Raw genomic sequence first — 20,506 nt, forward strand, 5'->3', positions numbered from 1 at the left:
TATCACCCTGAACCGACCACCGTCTGAGCCCAGCACTGACCAGGGGTGGAAGCTCCTCCATTCATCTGAGGAGAAGCTGTGCCGGGAGGAGGAGGAGGAGGAGGGGCGACAGGGAATCCCAGGAAGGGGTTACAAATATCGCGTTGCCGCTGTCGCCCCGTCCAGTCACCAGTTGTATAGGAAGCGAGGGTGGAAGAGTGACGAATGGATGAACGAAACGGTACGAATTTCAACTTGGTGTGTTTTTTAAAGAGGAGGGACGCGCTCTCCTCACTCACGGTGATGTTTACGGGACCGGACAGGCTCCCCCGCGTCGAATCAGCGGCAGTGTCAGCCCGACCGAGGAGCTCACGGACGAAGCGCTGCTCAGCTACGGTGCAGTAGTGTGTAAAATAATCGCACGGTTGTTTCCGCTTGCGCTGTGCTTTGAACGCGTTGTCCTTTGTAACCAAATGCGGAGAGGAGCTCACGTTTCTTCGGGACATTGTTGGGAAACAATAGGAGAACTTGGGTTCAGTATCCTGCATGGACATTGTGTTTGCAGTGATCGTCCAGGCCTCCAGTCGCTCGGCTGGACAGCATCAAGGCGTACAAACCCCTGGCGAAATGTCAAGGATGCTTCGGGAGAAGGAGCGCAGACCGCAGCAGGACTGGCAACCCTGAGACACGGGGCACAGGTCACACAAGTGAAAAGTGCCGCTGCTAATTGAGGAGACATTTGAACCAGACAGAATGGGGCTGCTTGATATTTGTGTGTTTTCCTGGGTTTCCTCGACGTGACACTAGACCCCCCCTGTGCGAGTGTGTGTTTGAGTGTGTGTGTGAGCGCCTCTTTGGCGCGCCTGGACGCCGCCGCCACCGCCGCCACTGCTGCTGACGGACACTGCAGCGCCGCTGGGTTCAAAACACAAATTAGTGAGGGGTCAGGAGAGTGTTTTAGCGAGGGGAATTCCCCGCCAGGAGCCCCACGGCTCGTCATTTCACCATGGATGACTCGGGGATAATACGGCGCCGCAGGCTGCAGGTGAGCTGGTTTGTCCGGATAGCAGGGTGGACATCCTCGCCCTGTGATCTCTGTGTCCCTTCCTCTCTTAAAAAGAGCTTTCCTATAGTGTCCAGCTGTGGGCCACACAGTCACACAAGAGTCCACAGACATTTGTGCATGAATGGCTAGTTAGTGTCATTTTGAATTTGATGGCTTCAGCATCTCAGTGGGAAATCTTGTGTATGACAAGTGCAACCTATCAAGGTCTGAATGCATGTCATGACTGTCTGTCCACAGAGACTTGATTATGCAGTATTATATTGGTAAAGGTACATAAACACTATCCAAACATATGTTGTGGTTTAGAATGGTTTTAATTATCAGTTCTGCTGACTATTATTTTGTCTAGTTCTTTGGTGTGTGTCAAACATCAGAAAAGGCTGAAAAGTGATCAAGGTGATGTCATTAAAAGCTTTCTCTTTGTTCAACCAGCAGTCCAAATCCAAAGACATTCAGTTATGTGAGGCTGGGAAAAGTGGCAAGGAACCCTCAAATGCTTGGCTTTTCTTTCTTTCTTTCTTTCCTTTTTGTTAAAGATTAACATCATGGCTAATCAATTATTACAATAAGTTAGTTACCCTTTAATCTTCTGTTGATTTGCTAATCATTGGTCAATATGTGTTTCAGTCTATAGTTTAATCATAATGCTTTGTGCAAAGCCCCAGACAAAAATGAAGTCTGTCCGTCTCCTCAGTGTGTCCCAGGTGGTGATTGGGTTGCCACAAACTGACCTCATATTTTTCCATAAAAACACACCACATGATAGGCTATTTAGATCTGAAACTGTGACGTTCACCTGTCATCACCACACAGCTAATTGTGGGATCATTTTTATTTAGTGTATTACATAGGCTACACAGTCTCTTTGACAAAATGTTGGTAATGAATCGTCACTCATGCATACTGACATGACGCGTTCAAATGACTGCGTTCATCCATTATGAAGCAGCCTGCTTAACCACGGGTCATACACCCACCCCCCTCCATCTTTGTGTGATTCAGTCAAGTGAACTGAGCAGAGATGAGCAGCATGCAGGACGGGCGGAGAGAAGCCTCCTGTGGGCATGTGTGCATGCAAGTTTATGTGTGTGTGTGTGTATTTATTTTAATTCAGTTTGTTGTCTTTAATATGGGGATTACATTGGGAAAAAAAGAAAGGCTGTCAGTGAGCGCTTTGAATTACACCTCTGAGCTGCAAATTGACCCCTATTACTGTGAAAAAGCTGGGGGAGGGGGGGTGTAAAGGAATCATGGGAGGATTATAGTGAGGTGTGCCGATGATTTCATGTCTCATCATCCCCACCGCTCAGCTCACGACTCTGCTGCTGTGATGTATGACAGGAGCTGCAGGGAAACTCACAAAGTCACTGGCATTTTCTAGATATAGACAGGCTGGCTGAATGACTTGGTGTGCCTGTTTGTGTGTGTGTGAGAGAGAGATTGTGTGCTTACTTACAGTTTAAGGGATGTGTGCATTTAGAGTACCTGCATGTATTTTCATGCCCGTGTATTATCTTTTTGTGTGTATGTGTGTGTGTCTATAAAATAGTGTGTTGATGTGTGATTGGCTGTGCATGTCCTATTCAGTGACTGCCTCTCACTCCCCTGGGTCTCATCATCCCAACCGTCACTCTCTCTCACACACACACACACACAATCATTCCGTCAGCACCATATGGTGACACACCCCACTCTCCTGAAGACGGGGTCAAGGGTCATACACCCATGATGCATTGCTTCGACATAACTAAATGAACAACTTTAATGTGTGCTGCACCTTCTGACACTGGCACACACATGCACTATACCATACAAAGCAAATATTCAAACATCATATTTTATTGTCATCTATATAAATCACCTCATCATCGGTATAAAAAGTTTCACTGAAATTGGATTTCCTCACTTTTTGTGTGAGACAGTATAAAGTAATAATACTATGTATTAATACAATATTATCATTATTATTATACATTATTGAACATACTATCTGTGGAAACAGTGTTTAAGCTTAAGGCCTCTGAAAGTGTTTCCCTTGGCTCACTGTTAGCTTATGGGAATCACTATTGACTGGAGCTGTCATAGCCCTGAGTCACTCATGAATATTTCTATAAGTTATCTCCTTTACCATCTGATTTAACCTTTTCAGAACCAATGTGTTATTAAGTTTGTATTCCACTCAGAAAGTGGAAGTTAGTTAGCCTAGTATGTTAGCATTAGCACTGATTCTCATGACACTGGACTTTTTGTATGTTTTATTTGAATACCTGGTGAGTTGTTTGCAGCTCTCACACATGCTGCTGTGTTTGATCCACATTATGGAAAGGAATCAGCCTTAGCTGTTTCATGGGTTCAGTTGTGGTGATGGCAAATGACCACTTTGTGCATTGTTTCACACCTTATCCTGTGATTCAAGCCACACAATAAAGTACAGAATAAGGATGTAGCGAAACAACAGCAAACAACATCAGACCCACTGCTGATGCTCACACAGATATTAGATCAGTCGAAGTACAGTACGGACATTGTCAGTCTGATCTGAATATTCACACCCCCTGTGGCAGACTACTGTAGGGAGCGCTGTTTCTGCCAAAAAATATCCAGCCAAAACAAGCTAAAACAAAGATTTTCAGAAACCACACAGTTTAATATAAGTTTGACTTCAAGTTAATCACATGCAAGTTTTCTTCAACACTCACTGTTAGGACAAGCATCACATTCACATATTAGAAATTACAAATTAGAAATAAAATGGCTGCACAATAATAAAGAGCACCAGACCATCAAGTAAACATGACACTCATGGCTCATCCCCACCCATCAGCCCCTCTGCCTTTCCCATCTGTCAGCCTCAGATTGGTTAGTTAGTCACTTCTACAGTTGATGGCTGTGTGATTGATTCCTATTGTCCAGTCCCTGTTTGTTTGATCCTATTCCCCACCATTTTCCGGTGGTTGTATAAAATGCTTGTACTAGCCAGTTCATCCCGACAGAGTGCTGCTCTGTGTGCTTTATAGGCATGCAGCTCAGCTAATGCCATTTCATTATTGCAGGGGCTTTTTTTTCATTCCCTTAGTGCAGGCACGATGACTTGAAGGACAGAACAGCAAAGGACCTTTAATAGGTTTATGTGTACCAGCAGACAGAATTCACTGGACTTTGAAGTCTCAGTTATGTTTTACTGCATGCATTGAAACCCCCCCGCCCAAATTTCAGTGAGTGGACGGATAAATTGATGGTGGGACGGTGGGCTGACTCACTGGTTAGCAAACTAGCTGACCTCACCTTGCAGAATGCTGAAGAATAGCCAGACAAATAATATTATCATGTTTTTTTATTGTTTAAACTAACATCTGCACACTGGTTTAAGCTATTGTTTCCATTACAATTATGTGGATAATGTTTATTGAAATAACTTGAATTTCAGCAGCCTTTTCATCTCTCTCTCTATTCATGCCTAAGGTTGAGTCAATTTGAAAATGATTCATTGAGAATGACAGTGACTCAAAACATGAGGCAACCATAAAAACAATCCCCTGGAGTGTGCGCACACACACATATAATACACACACATACCTTGTATGAGTTGAGCCATGAACAGGGTTATTTGTTGTCAAATTGAACATGCTTTGACAGAAATAGGGCATCTGTAGGTTACGTACCAAAAAGCTTAACATTAATCTTTTTCTGTAAGCACTTGAAGTAATCTGAAAACATAAACCATCAACATTACAAGACACTGGCACAATGACCCTCCAGTGAGAGCATCTGAGCATCTCGTTTTACGCATATAACACAAACACCTATACACTCTTTCAGTGTGATAGCCTGGGACTAAAGAGGATCAGACATTCATTTATAAGCTCAAACCTCAGCTCACTCCCCCAGATGATGAAGCTAAACCTGGATAAAAAGAGCAGCCGTTGTCCTATCAGAGAACGGACCAAATATAGTGTGGAAATGTGTTGCTTTCTAGTCTGTAGCGGTGGGCATGTCATGTTCGCAACAGAGCCTTCCATCTGTTGTCAGTCAACCTTCACCACTGCCAGACTTCATTAGCGAGACTGAGAGAGCGTTTAGCTCCTCACATCAGCCTCAGATCATGTTTGTTTTAAGCAGTCTTTGTATGTGCTGTGACGTGGCAAATGCAGAGATGCAATGAGCAACAAGCGTGGCATTCTGACACACTAATTAAATCACAGGAGAGTTCAGTTGCAGAGAATTCAGGCTTCAGAATATGTCACAGGAGCTGGATGTGGCGCGAGGATAACATTTTGTTGATGATATGTTGTCTGCTTATTCTTTACTTTGCGGAAATGGTGGGATAGTGAGTCATGAAGGCGGATTTAGAGGCAGACTGGTGAGCTGGTCTCCTGGCACAATGACCACTGAGTATGGACAGGAATTGGGAAATGAGTTGTCTCTTTTTGACCTTTTAACAAATTGAACTGGAACTGATGATTATGAGGGGGAATTCAGGCAGACACTGTGTGACACTGATTCCTAAGAATTATAATATCTAAGAGAGGGTGACAGAGGACTGCATTAATGGAATTTTTACCAGGTTAATAAAGGCCACATCATTTGAGGATTTAATAATTGAGCTACCATAGCACAGGGATATAATCCACAGTCCTGCAGAGTCAATGCACAGTTTAGCTTCTCAGTTGGATTTGCTGTTTTAAAACAGGGAAAGACTTCATTGTAGGAAGGGAACGTGGATGCATCATGTAGTGTCTGTTTATTTTTTCAGGCACCAGTAGATGGCTGCACTTTGTTTAATGTGCCAACTGGTTCTTTTTATTGTCTAGACATGCCTGAACATTAAAGAGTCCCTGAGAGGGGCATCAGGAGGCAGTGAACAGATGCTCACACGTCTGGATTCATATACAAAAGAGGTCTAAAAGTATGTTCAGTCGCTCTACTAGATTGAATGCATTTGGTTTTTCTTTTTGTATTTAGTTCTAAATTGAGTATTTATGCAAACAGTCCTACTTTTTCACATAACAGTAAAAGCAGCAGTTGGTAAACCGACCATTACCTCATGAAGATTTGCAAAATGCATACCCAAAAACGTACATGGGTTTCATGACTTATGTGACTGTGAGCACTGCCCAGGGCCGTAATTACCACTTTAGACCCCAATGCCTGTTCATTTATTATCATGTTGCTTTTATTGTTATTGTTTTATTATCTCTGGTAACTGTATGATGCTGTACTTTAGCATAGTGATGTTTAAGTGCTCATGTCAACATGCTAACTTGTGCATAATTTCAATGCTAACACACCAATGTTAAGCAGATGTAATGTTTAACGTCTTTGTTTAGTATGTCAGCTAACATTTAACATTTTGCTCTAAACACAAGGCGTGAGTGTTAACATTTGGCTACCATATTTGGCTACCTGCAAAGTGTACAAAATCTAGCATTCAGTGTTATTTTCTGAAATTATAATTGATTAGTGCACTAAAAACAGATCAAAAATAAATAATAATAATAATTAATAATTGAATAATTTGAATTTAAAGATAAAATTGAGTTTTTGTTATCTAGAAACTGGGAGACTTTGGACTGATGAGCTCAAAGTCCTGTTTATGGCCCTTACCCTGCCCTGTTGTAGTACTCCTGAAAACAGCTTTTATTTCATGTGACGTGAGGTTTCACGTGGTTGAGTTTACCCTGTCCTGTATAATTGCTTTGTAAAGGCACAGGTGCACTCAGGGATCACTTGTATAGTTAACCCTCCTCGTGACTGAGAGGTTTTCTTGATACCTCTTGCTCTTGTAAGCCATCACCTCCTCAGCTCTGACGGCTCAGGGTCAATTAGTCTGATCAATGAAGGACAAAGCAAAGAGGGATCAATCGGCTGAATATTCCGTTGTCCTTGCAAAGCGGGATTTGTCTGTGCTAACACATACAGTAAACCCTCGGGATATGCAGCTGAACATCTGTGTAGCCTGTGATTAGCTTATGATCCCAAGTTGAACAGAGGGTGAGATTATTGGTTTTTGTTCTTCTTTTTGAGGGAGTGTTTTCCACTCTGTTTGGTATACTGTGGTGCCTCACTACTCTGCTTTCTCCTCTAGAGGTAATTGTTTTCCATGACATAGCTTTATGGATGGTGACTGAACTGGCGTTTGTCCTTGTAATACAGAGCTTTTTGGCATCCCCAGTATAATACCTGTTTTGTGCTTCACAGGTGGTCAGTAGTTCCAGGTTCACACAAACACACACACACGTAATCTTTATCTGGAGGTTAACCTAATAACTGCATCGACTGTGGTTAGAAGGCGGTCGATGCGATGCTAGCAGCACCTTAACCACATTATCCTGCATGTGACAAGGGAAGGTGTGAAGCAGCCAGTGCTTTAATTGTATCTGCTATTATACATTGTAATTTCTCACACCTGAAAAACCCACTGACACACAGACTCACATGTAGCTGACGGCTCAAGCTTAAGGCTGTGGGAATGAAGGCTTTCCCCTCTTCCTTCTCTCTCTCCCCCTCTACTCCACCCTTGTTTACACCCTCACTCTCTCTGTATCTCACTGTGCGGGGGTTTGTAAAGAGTCAGGCTGTACTGCCATGAGATCTGGCTCTGCTCACACTGTTTTCATTTGGTGCAGTGAGTGTCTGCTGCTGCTTCAGCCCAATGTACTCTGTCCATCTGGACTCAGTAGATGGGATGATAGAGGGAGAGGAAGGGGGAGAGGAAGGTGGACAGAGAGGAGCAGTGGCTTTGGCTCAAAGCAGTGGTAGACATAAATACACCTACTTTTTTGAAAACAAACACAGATGCTAAATCATAGTTAGTCGCAGTAGTTATAATACAGTCCCCAGGGGCCTCCAAAAGCTCCAGGTTCACTGTGTAGCAATCTGCCACACCACACTCACTGTTTCTACAGCTCAAAAATCAAGCTGCAGACTGTTGATTTTGTTTCCTGAGTTGATGACATAATAATTCATTAGCTGCATCTAGTTAGCTACGGTATTCAAACTAGCGTTGTGTCCATGAGTTGGTCGAAAACATTATCTCTGCCTTGCTTATAATGTTTCAAGCTGACTCTTTAAAATAAAAACCCTGAAAAAGGGGGTTTTAAATAAACACTTGGTGGCTACTTACATGGAAAAAACCAGGCCAAAAGTCAACATCCTCACCAGCTGATGAATCTAAAAAACATGGCAATAAAGGATTTTTTTTTATTACTCTAGCTAGTTCTAGCTGGAGTGAGTATTTTAAATGTGACATTGAACAATTTAAGAATAAGGTTAAACATTAAAAGTGAAAAGGCTTTTAAAATAAGGTCTAACTGATGTGTGGATAACTGATTTTGGATAATGAGATGGGATAAACTTACATGAAGAGCAGAGCTGCTAATGTTAGCATCAATACTGGTATCCTAGTTATGGTTGCTGAGCTGTTGGCTGGACAGTCCATGTTTGGGGTCAAGGTTTACCAAACAGTTTTTGGAGGTATCTTAATTATAACTTTGTCTGCTGAACCTGGCATGATAATGGCCTTAAAGCGGGTCTCTGAAATTATTAGTAGTCATGGGAATGACTACACAGTCTGTGAAACAGTTGCTCCTCTGTTGTTTAATTTTAGGAAATGGCCTTTGTTTAATTGTGAAAATGTACATTTTTTTCAGTACCTGATCTCTCTTTATTCTCTCTATCTTTGTCTTTCTACCAGAAGGATTTGCCACTGCCTCGCAAGAACAGCAGGTGAGTGTTATCTTGGTTCATCCCTCCCTCTTTCCCTCCCTTTTCGTTGTCTCTGGGGAGAGACCGGGTCCCTGCATGAAGAAAAACACCAAGAGACGCTGCAGAGCGTGATTTGCATGTTGTGTTTTGAGAGCTCAGAGGATGCTTGAGTGGTGCTTGTGGTGTAGAGTGTAGTCTTTATGTGAATGAGGAGGAGGTCAGCTGGAGGGATGCTGGGAGTCTGTCAGAGTCTGATTAAGTCCAGCCGGGAGCTCTGGATGCTGTCCATGGTGCTGAAAGTCTTTGTGCCTTTTGCAGCCGCTCAGTTACTGGCGCTTTATCTCCCCTCTTCTCTTTCTGTTGCTTGGTCATTAATCTGTTTCTATTCTGCTCTCAATTCTACCCCTTGGCTTTACCCATCCTTTTTCTCAAAATCCCTTCTCTTTCTCTTCATTCTATCTCATTCTTACACACTTGGAGTTTGTCTGCTTCTTAGTTTATCAGAATATTAGCAATCAGTTTTAGCCAACCCACAGGCAAAAGAAGTGTGGAAAATAAATTATAAAGCCAGACGCACGGTGATAAATACAAACTATACCGTGAGACACACATTCAGTAAAACAAGCAGCACAGTTAAATTATCTACAGTGAATGAACATGAAAGCATTAAGGACACAGTGATGGCTCTGTGGATACATTTTAAAAATAAAAGTGAACAAAATAACTACATTTGTTTGAGAGCTGCAGTTTCTAGTTACATTGCAGATTTACATTTTCAATAAAAAGACATTATTAGTTAATAGAATAGATCTACATTAATAGATTGCACTAACCAAAAGTATATATTGTAGATTATAGTTTCTTCACATCCATCCGCTTGATTTTAAAATGCTGCTGGTACAGTAATACATCTGTAATAATAACCCATGTACAGAAATATAACATAGGGGCAATTCGTCTGCATAATTTGTATTTTTACATCAAGTACAATTTATATTAGCAGTTTCTTATTTGACAGTGTTAAAATATTATATTTTCATAGTGATAAACCCTCTGCAGTTCATCTCAGCATTTATCCTCTTTACACACATTGTTTTAGTTGTTGTTGTTTTGCTTGAGTCTCTTCACAGCAGTTTCCAGTTACCACAGATGGATAACTCAGAGAAAAAGCTCTAGACAACCACTGTACACTACACTGTCAGCAGCAAACAGACACAGTTAGCAACCAGCTTAGGAACATAGGGAAGCATTTAGCAGCTAAAGAGCCAGGTACTTCAATTGAGAATCGGTGGAGACCAAAAACTAAGTTAAAAGTGAATATTGCACTTGTATTTGTCAGCTTGCTGGAAACATGACTCCAAATACGCACTAAAGTTGCTCTGCGTTTGCTGAATGTGTAAAACAGACAACTGTCAGGGATATCAGGGAACGTACTGAATTACTAAACAGACAGGGGTAGAGACACAGTGGTGTGCGGCACTCATCAACTTGTTCGAGAACGTAATGTGTGGCTTGACTGAAGAAACTGCATCCTCGTGATTGGAGAGCTGGAAAGGGTGCCTTTTTGGGATAGCAGACAGGAGGTGAGATAGGCAGCTTCTCTGCGTCAGGGCAAATCACACACAGGGGACCACCTTACGCACATGTAAAACACCAGAAAGGGTTAGTCACACGATGCCCGATGATGCTGATGAGTATGTAACACATGTTTGAACTGTTCCTTTAGGGTAAGCATCTGAATGCTAGTGCCATGACTGCACGGTGTATAGATTATTATGAAGAGTATTAAATAAGCAAAAGTGTCATAACAAGCTCTTATGGGGTTTCTTTATACTCCTGTGCTCCTTTGAGTAAATTTATGTGTGTGTCTGGGATTATGTTTGTGTGTGTCTTTCTGTCTCCACCCCCTTCTCTTGTACCCAGTCCCATTCCCTTATCCTGTCCATCCTCTCTGTGCTACCCCTTCGTTCTGAGTCATCACATGTAATCAAACATAAAATGAAGCCTGTTTGTGTACGTTGCGTGCTCTCCTGCCTGCCTCGCTGTTGTCCTTCACTTCCCTCCAGTCCTTCCCATTTTTATCATCATGCTGCTCTCTCGAGACAGCTTCCATTTGGATTCAGTCTGTCTCCTTCACGTCACATCACGTCTCCCTCTGTAGGATGCTATCGGCACCACCATCCATTATAGATGAGCTCGGTGGAGTTGGCTTCACACTCAGTCTGCCTACTGCATCCATTCATGGGTAAACACGCTCATTCAGTGTGAGTGTGTCTGTGTGTGTCATATACATCAGTTGCATTTTTTAAAAATCTTCCATCTTCTTCCATTTAACATCTGTTTCTCAGTTATGTAACATTCCACATGACCTTGTCTCTTTTTCATTTCTTCACTCTCCGCTGAGTTAAATGAACCTCCTCTTTACTCTGTGCTTCATTCATGATGCCCATAGCCTGCAGTAGAAGCTTTTAACTCCACATCGGTTATTTCAGTGCACAGACATTGAGAGCATAGTACTGCGGCACCTTGGCCTTGAGAAAATGACCCATAATTCCCTGCTGTTTTTTGTTGTTCCTCTCTAAAACACAGACCCTCCCTTCCTCACCCTATCCGTCCCTCCCTTCCTCCCCCTCTCCCTCCCTCTCACTCTCTCTCTCTCTCTCTCTCTCTCTCTCTCTCCTCTCTCTCCTTTGGGTCTTGGCCACATTTGCCCAGACACCAGCGCACATCTAAAGGTTGTGGGAGCTACAGTAAGTGTTGCATTGCGATGACATTTTCTCAGAGACCTGCTTCTTTCTGACTGCTCTCCCTCACCGCTCGGCTGTGGCTGCGACTCCTGTTGCTCAGAGCTACGCCTAGATACCCGACCAGCAACATGTTCCGACGCACTAAAAGGTACAGCAAGGGAGGCAGACGGAGTAGTAATGATTTGGTTTTGTTTGATGTGAGTCGAGATAGCACTGGTTTTCCCCCCTCTCTTTGCATCTGATTCTTTCCCTTTGTTTAGTCTGTCTGATTCTCAGTCCTTTCTCTGTGTGAGTCTGCACTGTCTGCAGTATACATTACACAGAGGCTCGTGTTAACATTGTGACTACTGTGTAAAGTCACTTTTGCGCATGTGTCTGTGTGTCTGACTTGGTTTTAAATGTATGCTCTGTTTAGATGTGGTCTGTTTCAAGAGCCTTCTTAAAACTGATACAGTTAAATGGTCACTTTATAACCAAACATATGCAGGGTGACTTTTCTTCTGGTGACACCAGGAAGTTGAGTTTGTGATTTTCAGTGAAGTGTCTTGGCAAGTGTTGGATGGATTACCAAGATTGTTATTTCAGACATTCATGTTGCCCTCATGGTGAATTGTAATCACTTTAGGGGTTTCCTGATTTATCATCCAACACTATCATCACATCAAAAGTTAAATTTATCCCATACCTGTGAAAATAATGACAGTCCCATCAACCTCAGCTGCAGTTTTTGTTTAGAGTATAGGGTAGCATCCTACCATGCTAAGCTAACATGGAGAATACTGTGAACATTATACCTGATAAATATTGACGCCATAGCATTGTCATTGTGAGCATGTTAGCATTCAGCTCAAAGCCCCACTTTGGCTACAAACAGCATCACAAAGCTGTCTTTCATTTCACTTACTGTGGTATGTCTTGTTGTAACAACATTCATTGCATAGAATGTGAGCCAGCCAACAGTATTTCATTAAATTATATCACCAAAATGAGTAAATATGTCCACGAGATAAACTAAACTAAATATATTTGTTGTAAAAATAAGAACGTTGAGATTGCAAATTAGAGTTTATTTACCAGTATATCTTTGTGAATGTAACATTAAGTAAGTAAAGGTGCGTGAGCGACTCATCATCGTGACATTTGCAGCAGACCTCCAGGTAGAATGAATCACCGTCTGATTTGATCAATCGGTGATTACATGAGCCAGATGTGAGTCACACAGAATCACGAGTTTTAGATAGATTTTTCTGGGGCCTGAATCACTAACAAGAAGTGTTTTTCTGAAGTTTGATGGTTGGATCGGCTAGTCAGTGGATATTTTTACCCAGCTAAAGTTACACTTGCAACTGCAAATATAATTCACTACAAGTAAAAGAAGAGAATTTTCTCACAAGAATCAAACACATGAAATTATCAAATTACATCATGAATATTAAGTATGAGTCGTACTTTCCTTTGTGCTCATAATTGATGCTTTTAATCACTCAATGTCAAAAGCTTGAAAATTTGAGCTGACATTCAAGCTCCGGGGGTTTCCTCTTCAGCGGCGACAGTAGTGAATGTCGTGCTGAGTCTCTCAGAGTGACTTCATACCCCCATGCTGATCAGGGATTAAACCAGCTTCTATTACAGCAGAGTCTCTCGCTATGACACACCTGTGCCCAGACACAGGCAGACAGATGGAAATAATGGCAGTCTCTGATGCACACTAACAGTGGTGCTGAAACTCAAGAGGAATGGTTTTGTAGGTCCTACAGTGTGTATCAAATGCAGACTGGGTTCAGTGTAGGGAAAGTGAGCGAAATGTCTAAAATGAATGAATAAAATAGAATATGGTGTGTGTGTGTGTGTGTTGCCCCTATTTGTTCCTCTAGTTAACAGGCAAAGTCACATGTAGGAAAGAGAAGAACAAGGGAATGAGTGATTAAGATGATGAAAGTGAAGGAGGACAACAAAGAGGAAGGTTGTGTAAGAGGTGAAAGGAGTAGCTGCTGAGATAGAGTGCAGGGCCCTGGGGTGATATCTATGTCTGCTCTTCCATTAGGGACCAGCTCACTAAGGTTACGTGAGCATGCAAGACACGCACACAACTTTGACTGCCTCCTTGTCGCTGACTTTTTTCTTTCTTTGGTCTCTGTCTTCCACTTTTCATTTTTTTTCACCTTTCTTTCATTCAGTCTTTCTGTATTTTTCTGCATGTCAAGTGAGGGCATGATTGATGTTGTGTTCATAAGCATTAAAATGAGCATAGCATAAGCATTCTGAAACCCCTATAGTCCAAAAAATGTGCCATAGGACCTAAAGTCCATTTGTCAGACAGCCTGTTGTCCTGAAAACAACAACCCAGAGCTCCAAAAATACACTCTTTCTGCAGTTGTTTGTTTGGTGACAGCACCTGCCCTGACTGCTGCTGAATCGGTGAGGGTTTTTCGGTTTTCTGCCTTTAAGAGTTTACACCAGACAACATACCCTAACCCTGAACCTGACCCATCGCGAAGATATTAGGGGCAAAAAACTCCGGAGAGTGTATGTGACACTTGCCAAAGCCAAACTGAGTTACCAGAATCAATTTTTCCTCTTTATACTTAAAATACTAGGACTGGCTAGCTCTAGATGATGATGGTTTTTGCTTGGGGCATGCAGCTTTTCCCTGAGTCATCTTGCGCAGTTTCATTTAGGTACCCGCGTGCATATTCATCGTTTTAAAATCTTCATTTTAAGAGTCAGCTGTAAAACCAGAGATAGCATTTTCATTTATATCAGTAAGCACTCCTCCTCTACTAAATTAGCAATTACACTTCACTTACTCAATTATGTGCAAATTGAAGGAGGTCAGTGGGAGACCAACACACTGTAGAGTCTCTCCTTATAAGTGCTGTAGCTCTCCCTAAGAGGAGCACAGGGCTTAATACGCACAAGCTTAAACCGTAGGTGCTACATCTCCCATTAGCTCCTGATTTCAGTAATGGGTCCTGTATCTCTCCTCTCTTCTTAGAGTAATGGGACTCTTATTCTTTTTGATCCTCCTCCTCCTTCTCCTCCACTGTCTCCCTCTCAGGGCTTCTCTTACAGGAAAACACTTTTGAGGACACAGGCTTCCCAACAGTGCTAAATTTACCCATGCTTGATAGGTATTGCTACTGTCGGCTGCTGTGTAGTTCCCCAGTCTGAGACAGAAGATTTGAGCCTATTACAGAAAAAAAAAACACCAAGAAAATAGTGCGTTTGATCCCAGCTGAGTGGCTTTGAATTGCTGTCAGGGATGTTTCAGAAGAGCTAGGGAACCTGGGAAGGAAAGAGTTGAAGGAAAGGGAGATTTGCTTTGTTTGATTTTTCTCCTGGCCATTGTGCATTAGGCTCGGCAATGATTTTGACATTTAACACAATCCACGACGCAGTTGAGTACAGATCTGATGGAGCTAAACAAGGACAGTGTTGTGCCTCAGGCCCTCACCATTACCATTTTAGCTTCTGTCCTTTTATTGTTGCTCATGTGACCCGCTGGACAATACTGTTAGACTTGCTTACTTAAAGAGACTTGGATAGGCCAACAGGAATCAAAACATATGGTCTACGCGTATGCTCTACACGCCACTCTATGTGCTGTGTTCAGTGAAGTCTGATACCATACCCTAACACTAGAGCTGAAACGATTGTTTGATTGGCTGCTCAATGAAAAAAGAAAAAGAATGAATCATGAGCAGTTTAAGATTCAAAGATTCAAATACTCTCTCATATTAGTACTAATGCTATGCAATTAAATAAAAGAGAAAGAGAAAAGAGAAAAAGATAAAAATATAGCAGTATGAAAATAAAACAATATAAAAATCAATCTATGCACAATAACGGCAGTAGTGGAAATACAATCACAGTGAGTCTTTATGTGCAAAACAGCTAAGGTAAAGTAAAGGCATAAGGTAAGGTAAAGGCATATTGAAGATTATCAAATTCTCTGTTCAAATTTTTTGCCAAATTGCTTCTGGGATTATTTCATCTAAGTACTTTTAAGGGAGTACAGACTGCTCAGATTTTGTGTGCTAAGCAAAATCTAGATTCTGCTTATGATTCCTTTCATGTCAGCTTTGCATTTAAAAACTGAATCCAGTATAGATGAAGGAGGACGTAATGGAAAATAATCATGGAAAAATTTGGATGCTACAAAATTTAAAAGCTACCAGGAAAGTGGATTCAGTATCATACTGGGGATTAGTAATATCACTTGCCATCCAGTACAGTAATGCCCTGTTGTTCACTACCCAGTAATAAATGAATAATAATAATAATAAATGAAATTCCAGCAGGCAAAGGCCTCCCATTGTACAAAGCCTCTGCAAAATATTTTTATTTAGGATAATCAAATGGGAGGAAAAAACTTTATTAATAAAATTGAAAGAGATTGAAATAAATAAAGAAGATGTCTTCAGTTTTAACTAACTCATGGAGCTAATGTTAGTTTAATTAGCCTTCTAGTTACAGTGGCAAGTTTTCCAGTGCTATCATAAATTGCATTATTACATGCTAGACTTATAACACAGACTGTTCATCTGATACAGCATAAATTTATGCATTTAAACACATACAATTTTAGTGATGGGTAAGGGTCAGGTTTAGGCTATGTTGTTTGGTGTAAGCCCATAAAGATAGACTGCTGAGGGGAAAACCTCCACGGATTCAGCAGCATGGACAGCATGGACAGCATGGACAGGGCAGGTGTTGACACCAAACAAGTAACTGCAGTGCAATCTTTTATAACTACCAATAGCACAACTGCAAGCACATATGTTGTTCTTTCCCTTTCAATGCCTTTGTACGTACAGCATGTTCTTTTGTCAGAGCCTGTTATTTGTTTCAGTTGTTTGTTTGTACGCCATGTTGGTTTTTCTATTTTCTTTATACCTGTTTTTGTTTTTGTGGTGATTTCATGGTTCACTTCCCTACAGCTGCTACTTCCACCTTCTTACATTTACCTGATGCTGGGTGATATGTTTGACATTTCACATTGTGTCACCATTACAATCACATCTCTCCCTGCACCCTGGAACAGTGACCCTGAGTGACATCTATATTGAGAATTATTTCTCCTTCACTTTGGTCCCTGGTCAGAGTTATCAGAAGCCTCCTTGCCACACGCTGCATAGCAACAAGCCATCATGTGACCATGGCTCCCTCCTTTCCCATTCCCTCAAGGGTTGTAGATGCCAACTATATTTCAGCTGGTTTTCGTTCATTGAATAAAGTGCTCCGGGCTAATCATGCAATTCTAAGAATTTACTACACATACATGTACAGTAAAAGGTCTGATGCACATTTCATGAGTGAACATTTTCACAAAGAAAACAAAATGAATGAATATTTGATAGTTTTTGTTTTTGCATGTCTTTCCCCTCCTTCATCCCTACCCTCGATCGTCCCTTTCAGCTTTTCCCTCAGCACATCAGTGATTTATTCACAACTGTTATTTCTGTCTGTGGCCATTCCTCATTCATTCACTGCTCTTCTCACATTGTGGAGGTAAACACAGCAGTCTACCCCGACTCCTCATCAGCAGTTCTTTCCTTCCTCCTTGCCCCCTCCTCTCTCCGTCTTCTCTTTGAAGTGCTCCTGCTTTAGTTTTCCTTTTGTCTTTTAGTCTTTGTCTTATTGTCTTTTCTTACCTGTCTGTGTTTGCTCCAGTTCCTCCTCCTTTAAGTCTCAGATCTGACTTTGTACATTTGTGTGGTTTCATATGAATGGTTGGTTTGGTTTGATCAATATTAATGGTCTCCCTGCTGTAGAGGGAGGAGTATGAACATGCAGAAGATGAAGGCTCCTGTTTGTCTGGCTTTTGTTAGAGCCGTGCTTTCCCTCTCTGTGTCATCTGCTCAGGCTTACAACGAATAGTATTCCCTCCAGTGCTCTGCTTATGCGTTCTGTCATGTTTGCAGTGTGAATATACTTATGTGTGTGTGTGTGTGTAATGGTGAAAAAATTGGGTCATGTTTACTTTGCACCTATGCGAGTGATGAGCGCATTTTGCTTTCCCTCATCTCTCTTTCATGTCATGATTGAGCCACCCAACACCACTATCTCTTTGCACATCTCCTTCTTTATCCTCCACACCTCCATCCTTCTCGCCAGCCCTCGGCAACAGGATCCAGATTTACTGAGTGCAGTGGAGTGCATCGCTCCCTCCCTTCCCGTTCCTCTTTTGATCTTGAATGACCATCGAGCAAGAAACAAGCCCCGAGCATTGGTCAGAAATTTGGACTTTTCCATTAGCAGCTGCACATTTGCTGGGTTTTGTAAGGTACATGGGGTCTATATGTTTTACACATAGCACCAGATACTGGCAGTGTTTTCTTCCTCAAATGTACAGAGGAACGTCAAGGCCAAGCGCTGTGTGCTTTTGTGTGTTTACCGCCAGCCTTCATTGATTTCCTGCAGCGCTGAAAATCCATTAACCAAGAATAGTCCTGCTGCTTGGTTTGACTTTGTTTTAGTCACTCTCTGTTTTTCTTTCGTTCTTTCAACCAGTGAAGCTATGTTGAACAGTTACACACTGGGACATACATACATGATACAATCACTGAGACGATTGATATCACTGGGTTCAGCAATAGGGCAGGATGTGAGATTATTGCAGCATCAGAGAAAAAGGTTTACAGTGAGAGGATTTAATTGATCCAGGTTAGAAAGTGTGAAATGGCACGACAGCAGTTATCGGACCTGCACGTTAAAGCCAACCTATTATCATGTGTGATCAATATCCATAAGGCTAGTTATGGATCTGATCGATCAGGTCATGCTGTGTGCCGTTAAAATAATGAAAACAGATTGATGAGATAAAATGGCTCCGTCTTGTGACCTCACTGTAACATTTCAGGCGGTGATAGGAAATTAAATTCGTTTATTGGATTGTCATAAGCTCAGTCGGTGGAGGTAGCAGCAGATGGGCAGGAAGGCAGCTGAAAAAGCCTGGCGTGATTGACTGCTGGTATATGTATGGAACTTATTGTCTTTTAGCTGGTCAGCTAAAAGACAATGTATCAGGGCTGCTAAAGAATATAAATATATTATTTGAACTCACACTAATAACTCAATCTTTACGATCTTTATAGTGACAGAAGAGTCTACTGATACAAAGGAAAAAAGAAAAGAAAAAAGACAGACATTAATGCAGAATCTGTAGGAATAATTCTAGTGTCTGTATTTCGAACAGTACTGACCAACCACTTTTGAGTGGGCTTTCGCTGCAAAAAGAGGCAAAGCACATGAGCCAAAATGAACCTTCTGAAGGTGATTTAGCTTTTTTACTAGCTTTTTTGAAAGCATCTGCATTCATATGTATAAAAATTAAGAGTCATCTCTTAGCTCCAACTCCATTATCGCATCTGAAGTTACTAATCAGATAGTAAAAGGAATAGAATGCAAAAGGAAGTCTCGGCCCGCATATCTGTTATCTGTTATCCGGTTATCCTCTGGCTTCACTGGAGGCTGCCAAACAATGGCTGTTGCCCCTAGAGGCTAAATCACCATCATTTGGTAGTCGATGGGTTTCGAGATAGGCACAGAGGTGCAGTGCGAATGGGAACTGTTAACCTTTTTTTTTTCACCATATTTCTTTGCTCAGTGCAGGATAAAACTTTTCTGATCTTGCACAGGAGTAGGAGTTATTTTTCCAGAGATATTCCTGATCTGATTTTACTTCATGATCTGGTACCTTGTGCCACTTAACAGAGGAGAATTGACAACTGAACTTAGTATCTGTCCTAGATGCAAAATGGTCAAGAGACCTTTTCAGATTTTTGTCAGTAGTTTTTAGATTTTCATGTTGATCTTCTCGTTTTTTCAAAATCTGTAAAATGTAACCCAGTGAGCTCCAACACACTGTTTTAATCTTTACATATTTTATGATTTCCACTGCATCTGGACCTCCCCTTTTATACACAACCTCCAGTTTTTAAAGAAGACCCTATGCAAATTTGACTTGTAGACTTGTAAATGAAAAAGCACAGTATGATTTCTTAGATTCCCTGGTTGACAGCTTGCCAAGGTGGCCCAGTGCCATCCAGCAAGTAATGATGGCAGGTGTGAACACATGGCCACAAACAGTGTGAGTCTACATCCATGGGAGCAGAGAGGAAGAGACGTTTGAATGAGTGATGCTCCAGTGTGCTCTGCTTTTGTGTTGAACTTCTCCAGTCCTACCTGGATTTTTTTCCAAACACATTTATTGTACAATAAATGGTAATTTAGAATTCAATAAATGATGACATTCACATGTAAAGCAGAACAGACTGCAGTGTTAGAGGTGTTAGAAGCCTATAAAACAGTCAGCGTCCTGCACAGCGTCTCTGCCTCTATGCATCTTCAGCTCGCTGTGTTGATCCCATCTCAGTCAGCTCACGTCTTTATGCTTTGTGTGTGTACGTGTGTGTGTGTGTGTGTGTGCGTGCGTGGGGGTAGAGATGGTGCTTCCTACTCACATGTGAACCCATGTGACAGGGGCTGAAAGTGGAGAGAGGGGAAACCAGCAGTTGTCTTCATCTGACTGCGAACATGAGATGGTGTTTGCATTTTGTTTGTTCTCTCCTCTTTGTTCCCAGGTGTTTTTATTTGCATTTACTTGGACCCCTCACCACTTAGACAACCAAGGCCCATTGTGCCGCACATGTTTTATAAAGCCTTTGTGTTGAATCGCACTGGGACAGTGTGAGTATTTTAAACAATGAAAATGGGCTTAAATACAGAAACCATGCTCAGTTTAGTCCCTGATGGTGTGTGATGTGCAGTATGAATGTGTGTGGAGTCCACAGGCAGACTGGAGGTGACTCAGTGTGGTAATGACTGCTATTAAGCACCTGAAAAATAATGAACTGAGGTCAAAAAAAGGAAGAGGGTGTGTTTCTGTTACTTTTATTCGGAGAATGAAGTCCATTTTAAGATTTCCGTCCTTTCATTTCTCCCTAGCCGGTTGCCTGTATTCTTTCTAACTTTGCCTTTCTCTCTCCCACATCCTCTCACTCCCCTC

The 20,506-nt window shown here is 41.8% G+C and overlaps 1 protein-coding gene across 2 annotated transcripts in view; it reads left to right on the plus strand.

The window, feature by feature from the left end:
• Positions 1–524: 524 nt before the first annotated feature.
• The window catches only part of LOC124073286 (microtubule-associated serine/threonine-protein kinase 1-like), a 41,712-nt gene continuing 21,730 nt past the window's right edge, over positions 525–20,506 (plus strand). Inside the window, exons 1-2 of one of the 2 annotated variants that reach the window (XM_046415433.1) lie at positions 525–1,024; positions 8,739–8,770. In XM_046415433.1, the coding sequence (XP_046271389.1) occupies positions 986–1,024; positions 8,739–8,770 (71 nt within the window). In that variant the 5' untranslated portion in view covers positions 525–985. The remainder of the gene's footprint in view (positions 1,025–8,738; positions 8,771–20,506) is intronic. The other variant, XM_046415434.1, reaches the window with a different exon arrangement.

The sequence above is a fragment of the Scatophagus argus genome, chromosome 16, assembly GCF_020382885.2.
Source record: "Scatophagus argus isolate fScaArg1 chromosome 16, fScaArg1.pri, whole genome shotgun sequence".
Classification (NCBI taxonomy): domain Eukaryota; kingdom Metazoa; phylum Chordata; class Actinopteri; family Scatophagidae; genus Scatophagus; species Scatophagus argus.